Below are 21,094 nucleotides of genomic sequence, written 5' to 3' on the forward strand. Positions count from 1 at the left end.
CAGTTGTTGTAAAATCCTGTTTTATGGTAATCGTAAGATGTGAAAGAAATAAGAGATTCTTTTCTACTTCATCATGCTGGTAACTGGGTCAATCTCTCAATAGACAGTTTCATTGGGGAGGATTCTCCAGACTCCTTCAACCTGGTACTTTTTATTTACGCAAGTTCTGATAATTCTTCTTTCAGTTTTGAGGAGCTGATCAGTTCTTCTTTCATTTTTAATTTGGAATAAGGTTTCGGAAGCGTAAGTGGCTTCGGGCAAAGTTACAGTTTTGTAGTGTTGGATCTTAGTGTCTATTGATAAGCATTTATTGTTATAAGTTGACCAGGTTAGAAATAGCGCTTTTTTCATTTTGTTGGTTCTATTTATCCATGTTGCTTTCTCGCTTAAGTTGTGCATAATGATTTCTCCAAGGCATTTAAATTGTAGATCTATGCTAATTTTTTTTGATCATTTATGATGACTTCTTTTATGTCAAGGGGTTTCATTGGCATGATCTCAGTTTTCTCAAAGGATATTTGATATCCTATTTTTAAATAATAATAATGTTATTTGCTTTAAGTCTCATTAACTACTTTTATGATTTTTGGAGACGCCGAGATGCCAGATTTAGTCCCGCAGGAGTTCTTTTACGTGCCAGTAAATCTACCGACACGAGACTGACATATCCGAACACCTTCAAATACTACCGGACTGAGCCAAGATCGAACCTGCCAAGTTGGGGTCAGAAGGCCAGCGCCTCAACCGCCTGAGCCACTCAGTCTGGCAATCCTATTTTTAATGCAATTTTCTGTAGACTGGTGATCTCAGCATGGACTTCTTCGATGTCAAGGGGTAAGAAAGCTAAATCATCTGAAAACCCTAGGAAGTTTGTCCTTATTGAGCGTTTTGCTCCAATTTTGAATTTAGGTGGGTTTTCCTTTTGTCTCATTTTCATGATGTAATCTAGAGCCAGATTGAAAAGCAGTGGGGATAATCTGTCACCTTGTCTGAGGCCTGTATTTACTGTAAAAACATTTGACATTTCTCCCCTGAACTTTACCTTTGAAATTGTGTTGGTTAAAGTTAGTTCAATAAATTTTGTTAATTTAGGATGAAGGCCATATGATCTGAGGATTTTTTAAAGAGAGAGTCTGTGTGTACTATCATAAGCCTTTTTTAAATCTATGAATGAAATAAACAGCTGTTTATTTCTGTATTTGTAATATTCCATTAATAGGTTCAGGCTGAGAATTTAGTCTGGGCAACTTCTGTAGGGGCAAAATCCTCCTTGGTATTCTCAAAGTTGTGGTTCCAGAATGTTTTTATCCTATTGTAAATTATGCGGGAGAAAATTTTGTAAGTGCAGTCCAAAAGGGTTATTCCTCTGTAATTGTCTGGATTAGTTTTATCTCCTTTTTTGAATAATGGATGGATACGCCTGAGGTCCAATGTTCTGTAGTCCCAGCGACAATTTCCCCTCTAATGGTTTAGGAGCCCCCCATTGTATAGTCCTAACTACCTGAACAAGAGGGGGGGGGGCACGACTCAGAATATGCCTGAGATGTCCACTCCTCTTCCATAGCAACTGGTATCCAGACTGTCAGCAGAGATGCCAACCTTCAAAGTGGTTATCCATAGTGGCAGTGTCTGTTGCAAATAAGGTGAAGGTTATGTTCAACGCAGAAACATGAGAAATAATATTCAGAATGTGTAACACTATTATTGCCACTTTTTGTAACGTCTCGCATTGCCTTATGATGCATCCACACACTTTTATATTTTAGATTTCACATAGTGTGGACAGTCATCATATCCTCCATGTTTAACTAAAAAATCACACACACTTCAGAAAACATGTGCCTCAGTAACATTTCCATGGTCCTAGGCATGAAAACCTATCCGTGTACTACTTTCGGCAACATCGATTTGCTGCAGATCATTTTTGTGCACAGTCACTTGGCTCTTTGTTGCTTTTACTTTTACATATCTTGCTATTTTATTTAATGCTGCTCTTCACTTCACTTCACTTCACTGCACTGTTTCTGCACAATACAACATAAATTTGCAACAAAATCAGGCAATGGAAGTGTTAATCAGTAAAGGCAAGTCATTGCTAAATCAGAGGTAAGGGAACAGAAACTGAGCACATATGTTGGGAATCTGCATTCATCAAATTTTTTTTTTTCCTTTACATGTTGCTCTACGTTGCGCGTCACAGATGTGTCTTATGGCGACGATAGGATAGGAAAGGGCTAGGAATGGGAAGGAAGCAGCCCCAGCATTTGCCTGATGTAAAAATGGGAAACCACAGAAAATGATCTTCAGGGCTGGCGACAGTCGTCTTCCTTCTACTTTTCTGTCAAATTCCTTCCTTGCAGTTCTGTTTACTGGCATCCTCTTCATGTGACCAAACCACTTCAGTCTTGATATCTGAATCTTATTGAGGAGAGAATCATCTATTCCTACTTCTTCTCTAATTTTCTCATTCCTAATCTTGTCTTTCCTGGTTTTCTGGATCATAGTGAGTAGGAATTTCATTTCAGCTGCCTGAAGTTTGGAATTATCTCTACTGGTCAGTGTTGTGGTTTCGAGACTGTATGTAAGAATTGGTGTATAATAGGACTTGTACAATGTCATTTTTGTTTTCATGGGTATTTGCTCATCCCTCAGCAGGTGTCTGGTGGTAAAATTGTGTTGCCTTATTGATTCGATTCATCAGTCATAAACATATTAATCACAAACAAAAGAGCAAGGACATAATAATTAAAACTGGCGTAGTGACACTTTGAAATATGTACATGGTTTTTTACCATTCAAAGATTAAAAGAAGTTTTTGATATGTTATCAAAGTTCAAAAGTCCTTATACGCCCATTCACACCTTGTGTTAATAAAATAACAAGAACTTATAGCAATAATTAGAACTGGCATAGTGACATATTGAGATATGTACATGGTTTTCTTACCGATCCAAGATTAATAGAATGATTTTGAATAAATACATTTCCAACTTCTAATTGGAATGCGAAATAGGCTACAAGCACAATCAGGCGCACTAGGTTATTCAACAATCTCAATGACAAGAAAGACCTTTCCATAGAACAAAGAACACAGAACAAAAAATAAACCACTGTTCCCTTTGAGAAAATCAAATGATCATAGATATGTCTCTCGTTCACAAACATCCACCAACGGCTGCACGGTTGCTAGAGTTACACTTCCGTTACTAATTTTGTGGCAGTAACTTCCGTGATGCATAATTTCGGATGACTCCCAGCCATAAGCCATGTATGTCAGCAGGACAGCTTTGAAAAAAAAGTGTGTAAACTGAATTCAGCACTCCTAGTCGCAGTGGAATCTATTACTGTGCTTTAACTTAGCACTGTCCCGTCTTGTTCTAGTGTAAAGTTTTTGCTGCCAATCAATGACACAAAACTCAACTTTACCTAAGCTAACAGCTTGCCCCTCGAAGGCGCAATATACTTGGTGTTACAAGTTGTCCATTTCATGACCGTATCGATGTTTAATCAAGAAGTAAGTATAAATAACCACCTAATCGATACTTTATTAATGCCTCAGGCAAAATTGAATAAAATTAAAACTTACAGGACATGTTTCGACCACTTAGTGGTCCTCTTCAGCTGTATAAATAAAGAACTGAAAAGAAAAACATTGACAATAAGCACAAATAAAAGTTCTTTGGAGACTCCTTTGATAAAAATGGAGGTCGTCAGAATAGGTCATCTTGCCTTTCGTTCTTGTTTGGAAAAGATGTTTATTCTGCGCTGTCTAGAGGGTCTGTCTTTGAGCGCGACCTGGTGAAGTAACGATGTGATACAGTTTGACAGTTCATGGAAAGCTCTGGAGAGAAGGGAAGTAGAGTTTCATCGTCATCTAAAATAACATGTGAGGGAGGAGGGAGATTGGGCTGTGCTTCTGCGATGTCGTGTTTGATTATATCTCTTGTTCGTCTAGTCTGTTTCATGTCTACCCATTCTAAGTATTTGCTAATATTCTCATATAAGATGTTTTTATGCTCGTTGTTTTCGTTGAGATTCTCTTCACCGTTTTCCAATTTATCAAGAACAATGTGGATGTTTTCCAGGTTGTTCATAAGATTACCTTTATTAATCATACAGATAATTTGAAGGTCCTGTTTTATATTGGTGAATTTGTGGTTGGACTCTTTCATATGGGATCCCATGGCAGGACCTTCAAATTATCTGTATGATTAATAAAGGTAATCTTATGAACAACCTGGAAAACATCCACATTGTTCTTGATAAATTGGAAAACGGTGAAGAGAATCTCAATGAAAACAACGAGCATAAAAACATCTTATATGAGAATATTAGCAAATACTTAGAATGGGTAGACATGAAACAGACTAGACGAACAAGAGATATAATCAAACACGACATCGCAGAAGCACAGCCCAATCTCCCTCCTCCCTCACATGTTATTTTAGATGACGATGAAACTCTACTTCCCTTCTCTCCAGAGCTTTCCATGAACTGTCAAACTGTATCACATCGTTACTTCACCAGGTCGCGCTCAAAGACAGACCCTCTAGACAGCGCAGAATAAACATCTTTTCCAAACAAGAACAAAAGGCAAGTTGACCTATTCTGACGACCTCCATTTTTATCACAGGAGTCTCCAAAGAACTTTTATTTGTGCTTATTGTCAATGTTTTTCTTTTCAGTTCTTTATTTATACAGCTGAAGAGGACCACTAAGTGGTCGAAACATGTCCTGTAAGTTTTAATTTTATTCAATTTTGCCTGAGGCATTAATAAAGTATCGATTAGGTGGTTATTTATACTTACTTCTTGATATACTTGGTGTTCGAGAATTCAAGGTCATTTCCTCTCATCGTGCAACTTTCTCCAACCGACCCGTAGCGAGGGCCTCTTATCTCTATTGGAAATCACATTCCGTACTCAAGAGATCACAAAGAACATTTTCGGGTCTGGGGAATGATCGTACTAAACGGTAAACGCTAAAAGTCGAGACGTGTTAAGTGAGGTTTTTTTAAATACAGATTTAATACGATGGGCATCGGGACTTCAAATTTACGACGTGCTAAGTGGGAAAACATGTTAATGAGGAACGTACTAACAAGGTTTCACTGTATTTAAATAATCAGATGGAGGTTATTCAAATATTAAGAGTATTTGATTATGCCATCACTACAAGTGAATGATATTTGGAAACTCATTTGATTATTTTATTTGAGTAATAATTCAATTATTTAAATAATCGGATGGAGGTTGTTTGATTATTAAAAGCGTTTGATTATCCCATCACTACTAGTACCCTCTGATGGTGATGGTGGTGATTATTGTTTTAAGAGGAAGTACAACTAGGCAACCATCCTCTATTAGTACCCTCTGACCAGGAGTTGTTCAGTCTTGGTGCTTAGTCATATTGCATATTAGCATTGCTAACAATAGCTCGAACTGTAAACTTTAAAGATATTAAAGAAAACGGCAATGATGATACCTTCCAAAGAAGTTTGCCTCCTTAATGTCAGTAGTTGTGTTACAGTGCCCACAGAAGCGTGTTTCGTAATCAAATGCCGTATCTCTCCAGATGTGTTCTTGAGCAGACATGGACGCTAGGGGCTGAGTATTGCTTGACGTACCATCAGAGGCCATACTGGCACCCCTACTACCCTCTGGATCATCAGGCTCCATTTCTGCAATAAATAAAACAACTTAAATCTAATTGACATGAATGAAAACATTGAAGGAATACATTAAAAGGAAAGGAATAGAGAATGAGGAAAAGGAATCTGACAGTTTGAACTCGAATAAAATTAGAGAATAAATATATTGTTATGTGGTAATGCGAATGTCAGCTCTCTTGAAGCCCCCTTTGGTAGTTCCTGGGAGGGATGAGCAAGTCAGACCAAGCAGTCTGCGGTCATGTGACAACCTCTGCTTCTCCTTCATCTGTTGCCTCCGCTTTCTGGAAGGCAAAATTAGAATACTCGTATTATGGCCATACCTCGAAGATACTAGAACTTCATCACCACGTATATAAAAGCAGGCTCGCCTCAAAGAGGTTATTGTGTTGTGTTGAATTTTGAGTAGATAGTTACTAGATGCGAGCTGGGAGTTCAGTGTGAGGAGCGGTCATGTGAGTTGATTGTGCAAGTTATCGGTCAGACCAGACATACCAGCAGAGGCCATATTAGCACATCTACTACCCTCTGGATCATCAGCTCTGATTCTGCAAAATATAACCACCTTAAAACTAGATGGCCTCTGATGGTATGTCAGGTCATACTCAGCCCTTAACGTCCATGCCTGCTCTGTCTGGAGTAGAACCAAGAGTATAGTAGCCACGCATTGTGACAGCCAACAGACATGAACTGGAGCATAACTGCATCGAGCTGCTGCGTGAAGCGACTGTGATGTGTGCACAGCAAAGTGAAAGGTGAGATCTGTCAACTAAGATTACAGAGGATAGCCTGTTCAAAGTAAAGACTGCCACTGAAAGAGCTGCTGTGAGGACAAGAGACTTTTCTAAATAGCTAGTAATTAATGAAGTGTTGTCATTCATTGTCAAGCATAATTATGTGTAGGAGCTGACAGAGTCATCCTCGATTAAATTAGTTCAATAAAACAGTCTGGATTTTCTTCATAACAATACTTTCTTTAAACGAGGACAGAGAATAGAAAATTAGATAAATATTCAGGATTTATAAAGAGACAGCAAGTCTTAAATTAAGGCAAAAGACAATACAGTCAAGCTAGGAAAGGAAAACTATAAATGGAATGACCTACTCAGACAAGGATGGAAGACATCTACTGAGAAGTTGTCTGCTGCTCTAGGTGATGATAAGGTATCTATCACCTTTCAGTAACCCTACTTTATATTGCATGCATTGTTTTGTAGTTTTGCCAACAAAAGTAGTTCTTTCTACCCCATTTATTCCTTCCTGGCCTGACTTGGTGTCCCTGAAGATTGGAGTAAAGCAGCATCATCCCACTTCTCAAAAGGGGCAACCAACGGAAATGTCGAAATTACAGAGGCATCACGCTGTTGTCACACACACACTGAAGCTGCTGGAAAAGATCATAGAAATGAGATTTAGGAAGATAGTGGAACCTTTGCTTGAGGAAGAACAACACGGGTTCAGGAAAGGTCGAAGTACTGTGGATCTTATCTTTGCAGTAAAAATGCTGACAGAAAAGTACTGGGAATATGGAAGAAATCTTGTGATTGCATTTGACGACATTGAAAAAGCACACGATAGTGTTCCTCGAAATAAGATATGCAAATGTCTGGAAGACCTAAAGCTGCCAAAGTACTTAACTGACAAAGTCAAGATGCTATACTAGAAGTGCTACAACTGTGTCCAGATAGGCAACGGACCATCAAAATGGTTTGAAACAAAGAGAGGTGTCCAACAGGGAAGTGCCCTGTCACCACTCCTGTTCGTAATAGTAATGGACACGGTCATAAAATCCATCAAGAAAATGGGCAGTGAACCAAATGCCCTGGTATTTGCTGATGATGTGCTTTTATGGGGAGAGACAGAAGCTGAAGTTCAAAAGAAACATAACGAATGGAACAATACATTCAAAAATTTTGGACTGAAGATGAGCAAAACAAAGACAGTGGAAATGACCATCAACAGGGAAGGAACAAGCTTAAATATATTTCTGAAAGGAGCAAAAGTCGAATCAGCTTCCCACTTCAAGTACCTTGGAAGCACAATCTCGAAAGACAACACTGTAAGGCAGGAAATACTCAGCAGGACACAGAAAGCATCACACTTCTACAGCCAAGTCAGAAATATTCTCTGGGATTGTAAAATACCACAAAAAGCGAAAACAATCATGTACCAAACTTACTTCGTACCAATCCTCACGTACGGTTTAGAGACATGTACCCTACTAAACAAAGACCTCAGTAGAATCCAAGCAACCGAAATGAGATTCATTAGAACCATGACCCAAACTACCAGAAAGGACAAGATCAGAAATAAAGTGAATAGGAAAATAGCTGGTATCGAGGTTCCTATTAGCAGTGTCATAAAGAAACGCAGACTTCAGTGGTATGGGCACATAATGAGAATGAACAGGGAAAGACAAATATTTTGACCTTAATCTCATGGGAAGAAGATCACAGGGAAGACGAAGAAAACGCTGGACAGAGACTGTAAGATTAAATGTGGAGGAGAGAGGACACAAATGGGAGAATGTACTGGAACAGAAGATGTATGAAGACAGAAGGAGATGGCAAGTGCTTGTACACCACCCCCGGGAAACTGGAGTTGGGAAATGATGATGATGATGATGCATAATTTTATGGATATATACTTCGCTGAATTCGATTAACACTTAACAAGCTCACTGGGGGCTGAGAAGAGCTGGGATTGTTGAGGAGAGAGCCCACTTCTATGAATATAGCAGTGTTTGAAAAAATCAAAGGTTAAAACTTGGAAGTTGCAAGAAGTCCAAATAAAAGAAGAATACAAACTAAGGATTCAACGGAGTCTGCCAAAGGGTGAAGTAACCAAGAGTGGAAAGAGTGGAAAGCTTTCAAAGATACCTCTGTGGGAGAAGCCAGAAACCTATGTGGAGTTACAAGTTTGATCAAAAGAAAAAAGGAGACACCATGGTGGAATGATAGAGTGAAAACAGCGGTGAAAGAAAGAAACCAAATAAAGAAGGCACTGGACAAGGAAAAACAAAAATAGGGATAAGAACGCAATGAACAAGAAATACAAAGACTCCAAAAATTATACAGGAACAAGAAACTTGCTGTAAAGAACATTGTAAGGGAAGAAAAATAGAAGAAATGGAGTGAGTTTGCAGACAAACTGGAAGAGGACAGTAGAAGAAATATGAAATTGCTATACAGAGTAGTGAAAAATAAGCGAAGGGATCAAGAGACCATAAAAGCAATAGAACTTGATGATGGAACTCTGGCACAAGAAGAGGGAGATATTAAACAGGAACTCAAGATCTATTTCAGAATTTTGCTGAATGAAGATACAGAAAACATAACAACGGATAGAGGAGAGAAAAGTCGAGGCACCACAACTGAACCACCAATTACATGGCTTGAGGTTGAAAATGTGCTCAAGAACATGAAGAAAGGAAAGGCAGTGGGCATAGACAAACTAAGTGTAGATATGCTGAAAGCGGCAGGAATTCCAAGAATTAAATGGCTCTACAGACTGCTCAACAAGATATGGGAGGAAAATACTATTCCTGAGGACTGGAAGATGGGCATCATTGTACCTCTGTTCAAGAAAGGAAACTGACGAAAATGTACTAATTATCGTGGTATTACACTACTGTCTCATGTCCTGAAAATATTGGAAAAAATAAGAGACCAGAATCAGAGATATGGTTGAACCAATTCTGGAAGAAGAGCAGTATGGTTTCAGACCAGGAAGGTCAACTACAGACATTATATTTGCAATTAGGATGCTAATGGAAAAATACTGGGAGAAGAAAAAGCCTTTAATTCTAATATTTTTGGACATTGAGAAAGTCTACGATAGTGAAACAAGGGAAAGAATTTGGCAATGTATGAAAGAACTTCAAGCGCGAGACAGCCTCATAGACAAAGTGAAAATGTTATATAGTGGGAATAGAAGTTGTATTCAAGTAGGATGTGGTTTGTCGGACTGGTTTGAAACAAAGAGAGGAGGGCAGCAGGGCAGCTCACTGTCACCACTTCTATTTATTATTGTGATGGATGTAGTAATGAAATCTATTAAAAGGAAAGAACATGGAGATATCAAAGCCTTCATATTTGCAGATGATGTTATGATCTGGAGTGACTCAGAAGAGGAATTGGGAGAGAGAGTGCAAAGGGGGAATGAGGAGTTTAAGAAATATGGTTTAAACATCAGTAAGACCAAGGCGGTGGTGATGAAAGTGTATGGGGAAGGAGCAGAACCAATAGTCATGTTAAATGAAGCCCAACTGGACAGCGTTCCGGTTTTCAAATACTTGGGTAGCATTTTATCAAATGACAACCTAGCAAAACATGAGGTGCACAATCGATTCAATAAGGCAACACAATTTTACCACCAGGTAAGACACCTGCTGTGGGATGAGCTAATACCTATGAAAACAAAAATGACATCGTACAAGTCCTATTACACACCAATTCTTACATACAGTCTCGAAACCACAACACTGACCAATAGAGATAATTCCAAACTCCAGGTAGCTGAAAAGAAATTCCTATGCACTATGATCCAGAAAACCAGGAAAGACAAGATTAGGAATGAGAAAATTAGAGAAGTAGGAATAGATGATTCCCTCTTCAATGAGATTCAGATATCAAGACTGAAGTGGTTTGGTCACATGAAGAGGATGCCAGTTAACAGAACTGCAAGGAAGGAATTTGAAAGAAAAGTAGAAGGAAGATGACCCGTGGGAAGGCCACGAAGGAAATGGTTGTTAAGAACAATATAATGCTGAGAGGTCATGATTGAGACAAGTTGGTGGAGGACGAATGGTACAAGGACAGGATGAGATGGAGGAGGCTCATATACCACACCCAGGAAACTGCAGATGGTTTAGGATGATGATGATTGAGAAAGCAGATATATGTGGCTTAGGGCCATTTTCTCCAAATCGAGTTAAACCCGGTATAAATTAAACCCGTTTAACTTTAGTACCTAGTTTAAACTTGCGTCCATTTTCTCCACCAATTTCTGACACTCATTTAGTTTAAACGGGCGAGCTGTCGTTAGCGCTAACGTTGGCTGCAATGAAGGAATAGTCGAAGGCATGGTCGATTGGAATTGGCCAATCAGAGCCAAGTAATTTAATGACCGACATTTTTGTAATAATATCAACTGTTTGTGGCGAATTAATGCTATCGTATGTAGTGAATAAAGAACAAATTCGGAGGGATATTAGCTTTACTGATAAATAAATTGTTTACATTTGTGCGAAGTGTTGTGTCATATAATTTTACCTATTGCTGTCTACAATTTCTTGGAACACACTTTTATATCTTATTTTTCTCTGTCATGCTTTACCATAAACAAGTACCGTGGGCCTAATATGTGTCTTTTGATGTCTGTATTGTCTTACGGAACACACGGGAACAATGAAATATTAAAATCCTGGTCTTTCAGCAATAGGCCTACGGTATTCCTTTCTTCAGAAAATCAACATTTATGTGAATTTCAAGTAAACAAATTTCAAGCATGCTCGGGATCTATCTCCTATTAAAATCTATCGCCCTCGGCCGGGATCAATCTCACAAACCTTGGATCCAGCAGACAGACCACTGAGGATGTATTATTTGGAGATGTATTACTTGATTCCATATTCGTTTATAACATAACCAAGTTTGCGATATGTCGTACTGTATGCATAATACTCTTCTCCCTAAAGCATTAATATTTCTATTGCTGGTATGCTGGCAATAGTTATGATGAAACATTCTTAACTATAATTTATTCTGTTACAAGTTTACTAGCAAGCATGAAACACTTTATTGTTTTTCTGATCCTATAAGTATATAATCTACCGGTAGCGATTAGAAATTGTATACCACCGCCTCTCCTACCGTGCTGGTCAACATCATGATGGTAAAAATATTTTCGACAAACTGGATTCGAACCGTCTAGTCACGGATCCGGACGATGCTGACCTAACGTTTTAGCGACCACAGCCACCAGGCACCGCATGAAGAGCGGACGTATTACACGACTTATGTAGGAATATTTTTATGCTTCACAATACAGTATTCATATCACCAACAGTATTTTACAGTATATAATATTATAAGGAGACTGCAATTTAAGGTCTGTGGTCCCTGTTGTTAATAAGAAAAATGCCTGCTGCATCATATCTTAAAGCAACCAGAATCATTGCTTCTAGCGAAATAGCATTATTTCGTGCAGTTGACGTTTTAAATGAATCCTTCTTCGATACTAGACAATCCTTGCTGTTCGCTTATGAATTATAAATCCATAAAAAAAACTCCGTTACATCCGATTTTCCAAGATTGTAAACTTTTGTTGGAATGTGGCTTCTTAACCTCACTTGCACATCAAAATTATTTCCTATTTAACCAAAGACTTCAATAAATTCTCCCATTTTTCTAATGCTAATACTAGGTTATAATTTTAGTATGTTTTCTAGTAGAGTGCTGCAGTACTGGTAGTCAAAACTAACCCTTCTACTAGGAAAATCACAGAAATGTTAATAAAATGTCAAGAATGTTGAATATAAACAGCAGTTTAAACCAACAATATAGAAGGTTTAACTTTGAACCAAGTTTAAACTTGATACAAAGTTTAAACCAATATGGAGAAAATGAATGTTAGTTTAAACTCAAATAAACCTAGTTTAAACTCATTTGGGGAAAACGGCCCTTAGATTCTTTCCAACACAACAAATATGAACTAGCTAAATCAGAACGTTGTGGGTTCGGATCCCAATGGTGTCTGATCAGCCATTTTTGTTATGTAGTTAATATCTCATCAATATGTACTAAACATGACCTAATACAATGAAAGTTAATTTCAGATACACCTGCTCCCCCTTCCTGTGTTTATCTCCTATTCATGTTCTTAGTCTATCCATGACTTTTTTTAAAAACATTCTAATAGATTGTCTGGCTCCATGGCTAAATGACTAGTGTGCTGGCTTATGGTCACAGGGGTCCCAGGTTAGATCGGGAATTTTAACTATCGTTGGTTAATTCTGCTTGCAAGGAGGCTGGGTGTATGTGTCAACATCATTTCATCCTCATCACAATGTGCAGGTTGCCTACAGCTGCATCTGGAGAGCCGAACATGCCCTCGGACACTCCTGGCACTAAAAGCCATACACAATTTTACTTCTAATAGATTATGAGAGAGACAAACCTAAACCTATGAACTTCTGATGAAGATTTCTGAAAAAGGAAATGTTAGAATAGGGCAGTTGTGATTATCGTTTTAAGAGGACAACCACTCTCTTGTTAGAATAGGGCAATTACCTGTACTGTTACACAAGCTGTATTTATATCACTCAACAGGATCTCTAGCACACAGATTATAACTTGTGGCATCACACGAAAAGTATTGTCTATGAGACTAATGAGGAGATACAGTTTCAAGTGAGAAGGATTACCACTGCCACAGAGCATGCAAGGCAAGGTGATGGCAACTCATTCATTACACTACAACAGAACTCAGATCTGTATGGAAGCTCACAGAGGACATTTTGAGTCAAATCTGCTCTAACTGAGAAGATTACACTGTTCATAGCATTTCGTTTTCTTGTTTACTGTTGTAATAAGTTACTGCAAATTAAGGAAGACCCAATCGTGTTGTTCGTCTTTTAAAACTTTAATAAATTTCCAAATTGAAGTGTGATGAACAACCATCAGCTTGTGAAATTCATTATGCCAGCCTTCCATATCGTTTTATCATATAGTCACCATTCAGAATGGAAGTATAAACATTCCACATTTCAGGTGGAAATCCAGGCACTCCAAGTCTTCTACAACTTAACCCCTTCAAGTGTCTACCACTTATAAGCGTCATCCAAGTTTGTGTTCATTACACATTGCATCAATCGCTTATAAGGGTCAGAAGTTTATAGATACTTCTGAGATTTATTGGCCGTATTATGCAACAAAGTACTACATTTTATTTCCATGGAATGTCATATTCCATGTATAATTCACGTGGCTATGCACACATTTTCCGTGTGGTCAGCAGTCAAAGCAATATGGCTTCCACACTAAAACCCCCAAGCGTAAACAAATAAAGTAATATAGCAGTGATATTGAGGGAATACTCTTGTTTTGCGATGAAAATGAAGATGAAAGTGACGATTATTCTTGCGAATCGAGTAATGTATTCCATGACGACGGACACGAATGTGAAGAAACTGAAGACACTCAGACTGACTGGGTTATGTATGGTGGGCTGCGCAACAGATTTAGTTTTACTGGCAACACTGGGTTTCATGCTAACTTTGGGGATAATCACGAAGCATTGACAATATTTGAACTTTTTCTTAGTGACGAAAAATTATCTGAAGTTTTAAAAATTATGCAACATGTGGAAAATTAATGCTCAGTTAAGGGGTTAAGGGGAAGTGTGGACACAATTCTTGCTGACCTATTTTCCAAATTTGTGTTTGGATTTAGCTCAGTTTTATGGCCAGATACCCTTCCTGGCACCAACTGCATGTGAAGGAATGCAATGGCTATTATGTGTTTCTATGGTGATTAGTAGTGGGATGAATTGTGTCCCCCTGTGGGTGCGGGCGGTAGAATATAACACCCACGGTATCCCCTGCCTGTCATGAGAGGCCACTAGAAGGGGCCCCAGGGGCGCTGAATTTTGGAGCATGGGTTGTCGTCCATGGGGCCCTTAGCCGAGTCCTGACATGGCTTCCACTTACTTGTGCCAGGCTCCTCACTTACATCCCTTGGTCAACTCTTGTTCTTTTCCGACCCCAACGGTATTAGAGCACTCGAGGCCTAGGGAGCCTTTCATTTCCATGCCCTTCGTGGCCCTTGTCTTCCTTTGGCCGATCCCTTCCATTTTTTTTTTCTGATTGGTGTTACATATAGGATGACTGCCTAGTTGTACTTCTTCTTAAAACAATAACCACCACCACCACCACCACCTGATGAGTTGGGTGCAAAAGATTTGTATTAAGACAAACAGGAACACCCCGTCCGCGAGACACAGAATTTAATGATGCACATTTAACACCCCTGACCTGGCTGGGAATCGAACCCAGGGCCCTCCGAACCAAATACAACTATATTGCCCATTTAGTCAACGAGCCGGACGTAGCATGGACATTATTAAAAGGACTAAAGTGCATGGACATTTTGCAGTGGACCAAATGTCTGAATGGACAAATTTTAGAGGACGAATCATCTACAAATCAATCAATCATCACTACTGATCTGCATTTAGGGCAGTCGCCCAGGTGGCAGATTCCCTATCTGTTGTTCTCCTAGCCTTTTCTTAAATGATTGCAAAGAAATTGGAAATTTATTGAACATCTCCCTTGGTAAGTTATTCCAATCCCTAACTCCCCTTCCTATAAATGAATATTTGCCCAAATTTGTCCTCTTGAATTCCAACTTTATCTTCATATTGTGATCTTTCCTACTTTTAAGGACACCACTCAAACTTATTCGTCTACTGATGTCCTCCCACACCATCTCTCCACTAACAGCTCGGAGCATACCACTTAATACCAATATAATGGTCCGTTATTGGACATATAAATTTTCCAGCTAGTTCATTCCTGGTTGCCTGCGTTTTGCCCTCGTGTGCTAAGCTGGGCTCATCAGTTGGTACTTAGCACACCTACCAAGACGCAAGGCTAGTGCTGTGCACAGACCATTATATTGGTATTATAAATTTACTCATTCACGACAAATATTTCATGTTCCCTATGGGAATCAACTTCTATATCAACATACCACTTAATCGAGCAGCTCGTCTCCTTTCCCCCAAGTATTCCCAGCCGAAACTTTGCAATATTTTTGTAACGCTACTCTTTTGTTGGAAATCGCCCAGAACAAATCGAGCTGCTTTTCTTTGGATTTTTTCCAGTTCCTGAATCAAGTAATCCTGGTGAGGGTCCCATACACTGGAACCTTACTCTAGTTGGGGTCTTACCAGAGACTTATATGTCCTCTCCTTTACATCCTTACTACAATACCTAAATACCATCATAACCATGTGCAGAGATCTGTACCCTTTATTTAGAATCATATTTATGTGATTACCCCAATGAAGATCTTTCCTTATGTTAATACCTAGGTATTTACAATGATCCCCAAAGGGAACTTTCACCCCATCAATGCAGTAATTAAAACTGAGAGGACTTTTCCTATTTGTGAAACTCACAACCTGACTTTTATCCCCGTTTATCATCATACCATTGTCTACTGTCCATCTCACAACATTATCGAGGTTGCAGTTGCTCACAATCTTGTAACTTATTTATTACTCTGTAGAGAATAACATCATCTGCAAAAAGCCTTATCTCTGATTCGACTTCTTTACACATATCATTGATATATATATAAGAAAACATAAAGGTCCAATAATACTGCCTTGAGGAATTCCCCTCTTAATTATTACAGGGACATATAAAGCTTTCTGTAGTCATTTATATTTTTTTACAGTGCAATTTTGCACAGAGTGATTAATTTCCAAATAAAGTATAAATGAACATGAAGTGCTGTGTGTTTATTATTGCCCTATTTTAATACATCCTACAACAGAAACAGCTCTCTAAATTTCATAAATTTAAGCTCAGCAAACTAGTAAACTATTAGAATTTATACCATGGTATGTTGGGTTAAAACACTGTGCAATTCAAAAAGGAACATGTTCTTAAAATGACAAACATTTTATTTATGACCATCCTATATATATATATATATATATATTAACTCTTACTACCTAACAATCACATTCTGTATTCACAATACAAGAGTCTTACCAAACAGCTTGATAAAAGGACTGATAACAGTAATTCTTACCAACGTCAACTTTTGAGTTGGCAGCAGTCTGGATGTCCTTGCTGAGAGCTTTACAGGCATGACTCTGGGCATGATCTGGAAACTTCGCTCGAAACACATCCAGACACATCTGTGCTTCCTGAGTCCATTTCAGCTCATACAGGCAACGAGCTAACCTGAAGCCAAATTTAGATAAAACCATCTTTATGTTAAAATATTAACAGTGACAAGTTTTCATTGGTGAGAACATGCATTATGGTACATTGTCATTTTAAACAAGGAAAGATGGTGAAGATGGAATTTTACGAGGATATTTCAATACAGAAACTAGACACTGGAATCTTTAAAATGGTCGCTAACTTCAATATCATACCCAGCACATTTCTGTTATATGATGCATGAGGACACCAAAGGAATGTTAAAGGTGCCTGCAATAGGTTTTCCTCCACAGAATGTTCTCAACTGGTTCAGAGAGTGATGAGATGGAATCAATATGCTTCTGCACTGTTAGTACCTATACCAGTCAAAATTACTCTATTTAATACTCTACCTCTTTTTTTCCTTTTCCAAGAGCACTACTCTTATCCAGTCTCTATATTTAAAATTTTCATGTTTTAACTATGATTTGAAAACCAAACAGGACTAGAATTTTTTGTCTCTGATTAATTTTTATATATTGTACGTGGGCAAGTCAAATGAAAACCATAAAAGTGTAATAAAAATCCAATACGTCATGCCACAGTCCTGTCTGTTGGCAGTACTGTTACAAACTATTTAATGAATATCCCACAGGTAACACTACCCAGCAGACAAGCAAACACCATTAAAGTACCCGTGCAAAAATACCCACCTTCCTTCAGGCATGCACGAAAGAAGAACACTGGTCTGTTGTTTGGTTTCTGAGTAGTGAAGGTGTGAAACTTACTGCAATTCATCAACCAATCATGATTCAGTATGATGATGCATATCTATCACAGCAACAATATGACAATGCTGGGCCCCCTCATTGGCGATGCAACAGTTGTGACCATCCAAGATCTACATTTTTACTATCTTCCACATCCATTATATTTACCAGACTTTGCCCCTAGTGATTATCACATGCTTGGTCCACTCAAGGAGGCATTGGGAGGAAAGATATGCTGTACAAACAAAGACAATCAAACCATTCTTTTCTAGAGGAATCCATGTACTTTGCAAGCACTGAAGGAACTGCATGGAATGTAATGGGAGACTACATAGACAAATGATGCAGAAATTGAAAACAAACAAAAAAGTCACTGACTTGCCCTCGAACAATGCAATGGGCATGTTCCTTCAAACCATACGTGTATAATATGTGTTGCTGGACCGGTAATTGGCGAAGTTGAATTATCTGTCTTTTTTAAAAAGTGATTTTAAATGATAGTCCGCCTTAAATACACGGATAGTGATTTTCATAGTGTAACAGCGAACCTCTATGCGTGTCCATTTTATCAGTTAATGGAATAATAGTTATAGACTGTGATTCATCGAATCAAACGTAGGCCTGGATTACGACCTACAGGAACCGCCATCTTGCCAAAGACAATCTATACGCAGTCACCAATCGTAACATAACAAGCATGCCAAGAGTCGATATGGCAGATACCGATACGCCATGCGGAGGCTGCGGAAAGCTTGTAACGGAAACTGATGCAGCGATTGAATGTGAAGGAATGTGTAAGAGGTGGTATCACAAAGACTGTGCGGCAGTCAGTGCAGGGGACTTTGCCACGCTCAAGAAGCCCAGCTGCTCACTTATGTGGCTATGCACGGAATGCAAAGCTGACTTTGCAATGCTTAAAAATGGCAAAGAAGAGTTAAAAGCAATATGGGAGGAGATTAGAAATCTGAAAATTATAATAAAGCAGACTGTCGTGGAGGAAATAAGACAAGCTCTATCACAGTCAGAACGAGAATTAATAACAAAAGATACAAGGCTTTCCATCCCCGCCCAAAGAATTGAGAAAGCTTGAGATACAGAAGGAAAGAAAAGAATGGCGCCTGACCCGCCCAGAAAACCAATAACAGCCCAACCAACCAGTACAGTTGTGTCGTTACCCGAAGAGACGAGAAAACAGCAAAGAGATTCCCAAGAAATCATGGATGCCATACCTTATACCTCGAGAGTGGTCAACGGCGTGTAGGAAGAAAATGAAGAAAATGAGGAAGTAACCTGGGCGGAAGCCGTTCAGCGTAACCGTTCTCGCAGGCCGAGTGCCGGCGTCAGGGGATCAAAACAAACTGTCGGTAGCAGCCTTAAGGCCGCCCCAAGGACCGCCTGGTTATATGTCGGTAGTGTCCATCAAACGAACGAAACAGACGATCTAATAAAATACTTGAAAGATAATGGAATTACTGGAGACATCTTATGCGAACAACTCCCTACCAAGGGAATAAAAAAGGCGTTTAAGGTAGGAATAGACTTTGACCACCTTCACGCGGTGAAATGCCCAGAGTTTTGGCCTCAGGATGTTTGTGTAAGGCGGTATGCCTTTCGTCCCCAACAACAAAGAAGAAACTCCTTTCCACCCAGTGTTCGAAAGTGAACAAGGTCTGATTGTAAAGGAAGACTTGATTTCGCAGGAAATTAAAATGCTATCTTGGAACGTGGAAGGACTCTTGAGTATAGCAACAACAGTTCAGAATATGTTACAGACTTACGATATCGCAATTTTAGTTGAAACTTTCCTAACTTCGGAGTGGAACATCAATAGTCATTATTCAATTCATGTCTTGGCGGATAAAGGCCCAACTGGCAGGCCAAAAGGGGGAATCGCCTGCTTTTTCAAAGAGAATCTCGCACCATTCGCTATACAACATAAGTCAAAGAACACGTTAGTAATACGAACAAGGCAGTGCGTACTTATATGTGTTTATTTCCAACCAGAGTTCACATCCACAGATATTATAGAAGAAATAGGTAACTGCTTGAATATGGTTACTAAGAACGATCCCATCATCCTAGCGGGTGATCTCAATTGTCGTGTAGATACAGAATTACAGAAGTCGAAAGAAGTTTTGAGCTATCTAGAAGAAGAAGGGCTAATACTAATCAACAAGAAGGAACAGCCGACATATATTTGCTATAATGGCATGAGTACAATTGATCTCGTCTTCATAAATTCTAGTATAACCACCAAATGTCAAAGTGTTATCATGGAAGCTGAGAAGAAGCATCTGCCCGTGAAAACAACGCTGCTAATAAACGGTATGAGGCACAGTAAGAAGTTACAGCCTTTAAAGTTGAGAAGAACATTGGACTTAACAGTACTAGAGGATTCAGACAACAAAGCAATAATCGATACACTAAACAAAGGGACTCTGAATCAGGCTGCTTTAAAACTGGAGGAAATTCTTAAGAAGGCAATACCTCCTACAGTAATTAACAATAGAAAAGCAAAACCATGGTTTACAGATGCATGCTACAAAGCAAGAAAAACAGCTTTGTCAGCCCTGCACGCAGCAAAATTGCAGCGCACGAAAGAACGACTGGAGTACTACGCTAATTTAAGAAGAGAATATAAAGCCATAGCTAAACAAGCCCGTCAGACGTTTTTGGAAAAGGAAGAAAAACGTTTAATTGAAGAGGCTACTCAGGACCCTTACAAAGCTTTGCGTCCTAAACAGCCAAAGTTTTCTCGTAATATACCAATGGATGTCTGGGAAGCGCACCTTCGTGCAATTCTTCAGGAGAGGGACACGCGGCCAATCAATTTTTATGTCGATCCAACAGTTATCCCGAATGACTCAGAGAGATTTACGCCTAAAGAAATAGAAGAAACTGTTAACAGCCTAAAAAATGGGAAAGCATGTGGTCCAGATAACATTTATAATGAACATTTGAAAGGGATATTCCCAGTGTTGAAAGAATCCATCTGCCAGTTATTGAATGAATGTTTACAACAGGGTAGGATACCAGACAGCTGGGCTAAGTCCACAATAAAAATGATGTACAAGGGTAAAGGTGATACAGCAGACCCTAATTCGTACAGAGGAATTGCCCTGGAATGCACTCTCTTAAAGACACTGACTCAGTTAGTATGTAAGCGCCTCACAATATTAATAGACGACAAGCTCCCAGATTCCCAGTTTGGCTTCAGAAGAAGAAGATCAACCATTCAAGCAATCGATTGTCTACAGCAGTATATTAATGAAGCCCTCGCAATTCCAAAGGGAAAACTTCATGCAATCTTTATTGATTATTCTAAGGCTTTTGATACGATCAATAGAGTTATCGTATTAGAGAAGTTGCGAAATATCATCGGGCCTAGTTGTTATCTTCTTCCAATCATCAAGAATCTCCTTACAGATAACTGGGTAGAGATTAGTGATGGCATCACCAAGTCATATCCGATACTTCAAACCATTGGCGTCCTTCAAGGTGACCCCCTAAGCCCATTGCTTTTCATTGCCGCCATAGCTGACATCGTACAAAGAATAGATTCAGAAAATGTCAATATTCTCATGTATGCAGATGACATGGTTCTGACGTCAACTTCTCAGTTTGATTTGCAGACTACTTTTAATAAAGTTACGAAATGGGCAGAAGAGAACCAGCTGAGGTTAAATGAAAATAAGACTGTCTCTCTGACCTTCAGAA

At 38.9% G+C, this 21,094-nt stretch overlaps 1 protein-coding gene across 1 annotated transcript in view; it reads right to left on the minus strand.

Annotated features, from left to right (window-relative positions):
- The window catches only part of adp (adipose), a 177,993-nt gene that overhangs the window by 43,483 nt on the left and 113,416 nt on the right, over positions 1-21,094 (minus strand). Inside the window, exons 12-13 of the mRNA XM_067138475.2 lie at positions 16,492-16,646; positions 5,485-5,680 (exon numbers count right to left, since the gene is read on the minus strand). Coding sequence (XP_066994576.2) covers positions 5,485-5,680; positions 16,492-16,646 — 351 coding nt within the window. The remainder of the gene's footprint in view (positions 1-5,484; positions 5,681-16,491; positions 16,647-21,094) is intronic.

Source organism: Anabrus simplex, chromosome 1, assembly GCF_040414725.1.
Source record: "Anabrus simplex isolate iqAnaSimp1 chromosome 1, ASM4041472v1, whole genome shotgun sequence".
Lineage (NCBI taxonomy): Eukaryota > Metazoa > Arthropoda > Insecta > Orthoptera > Tettigoniidae > Anabrus > Anabrus simplex.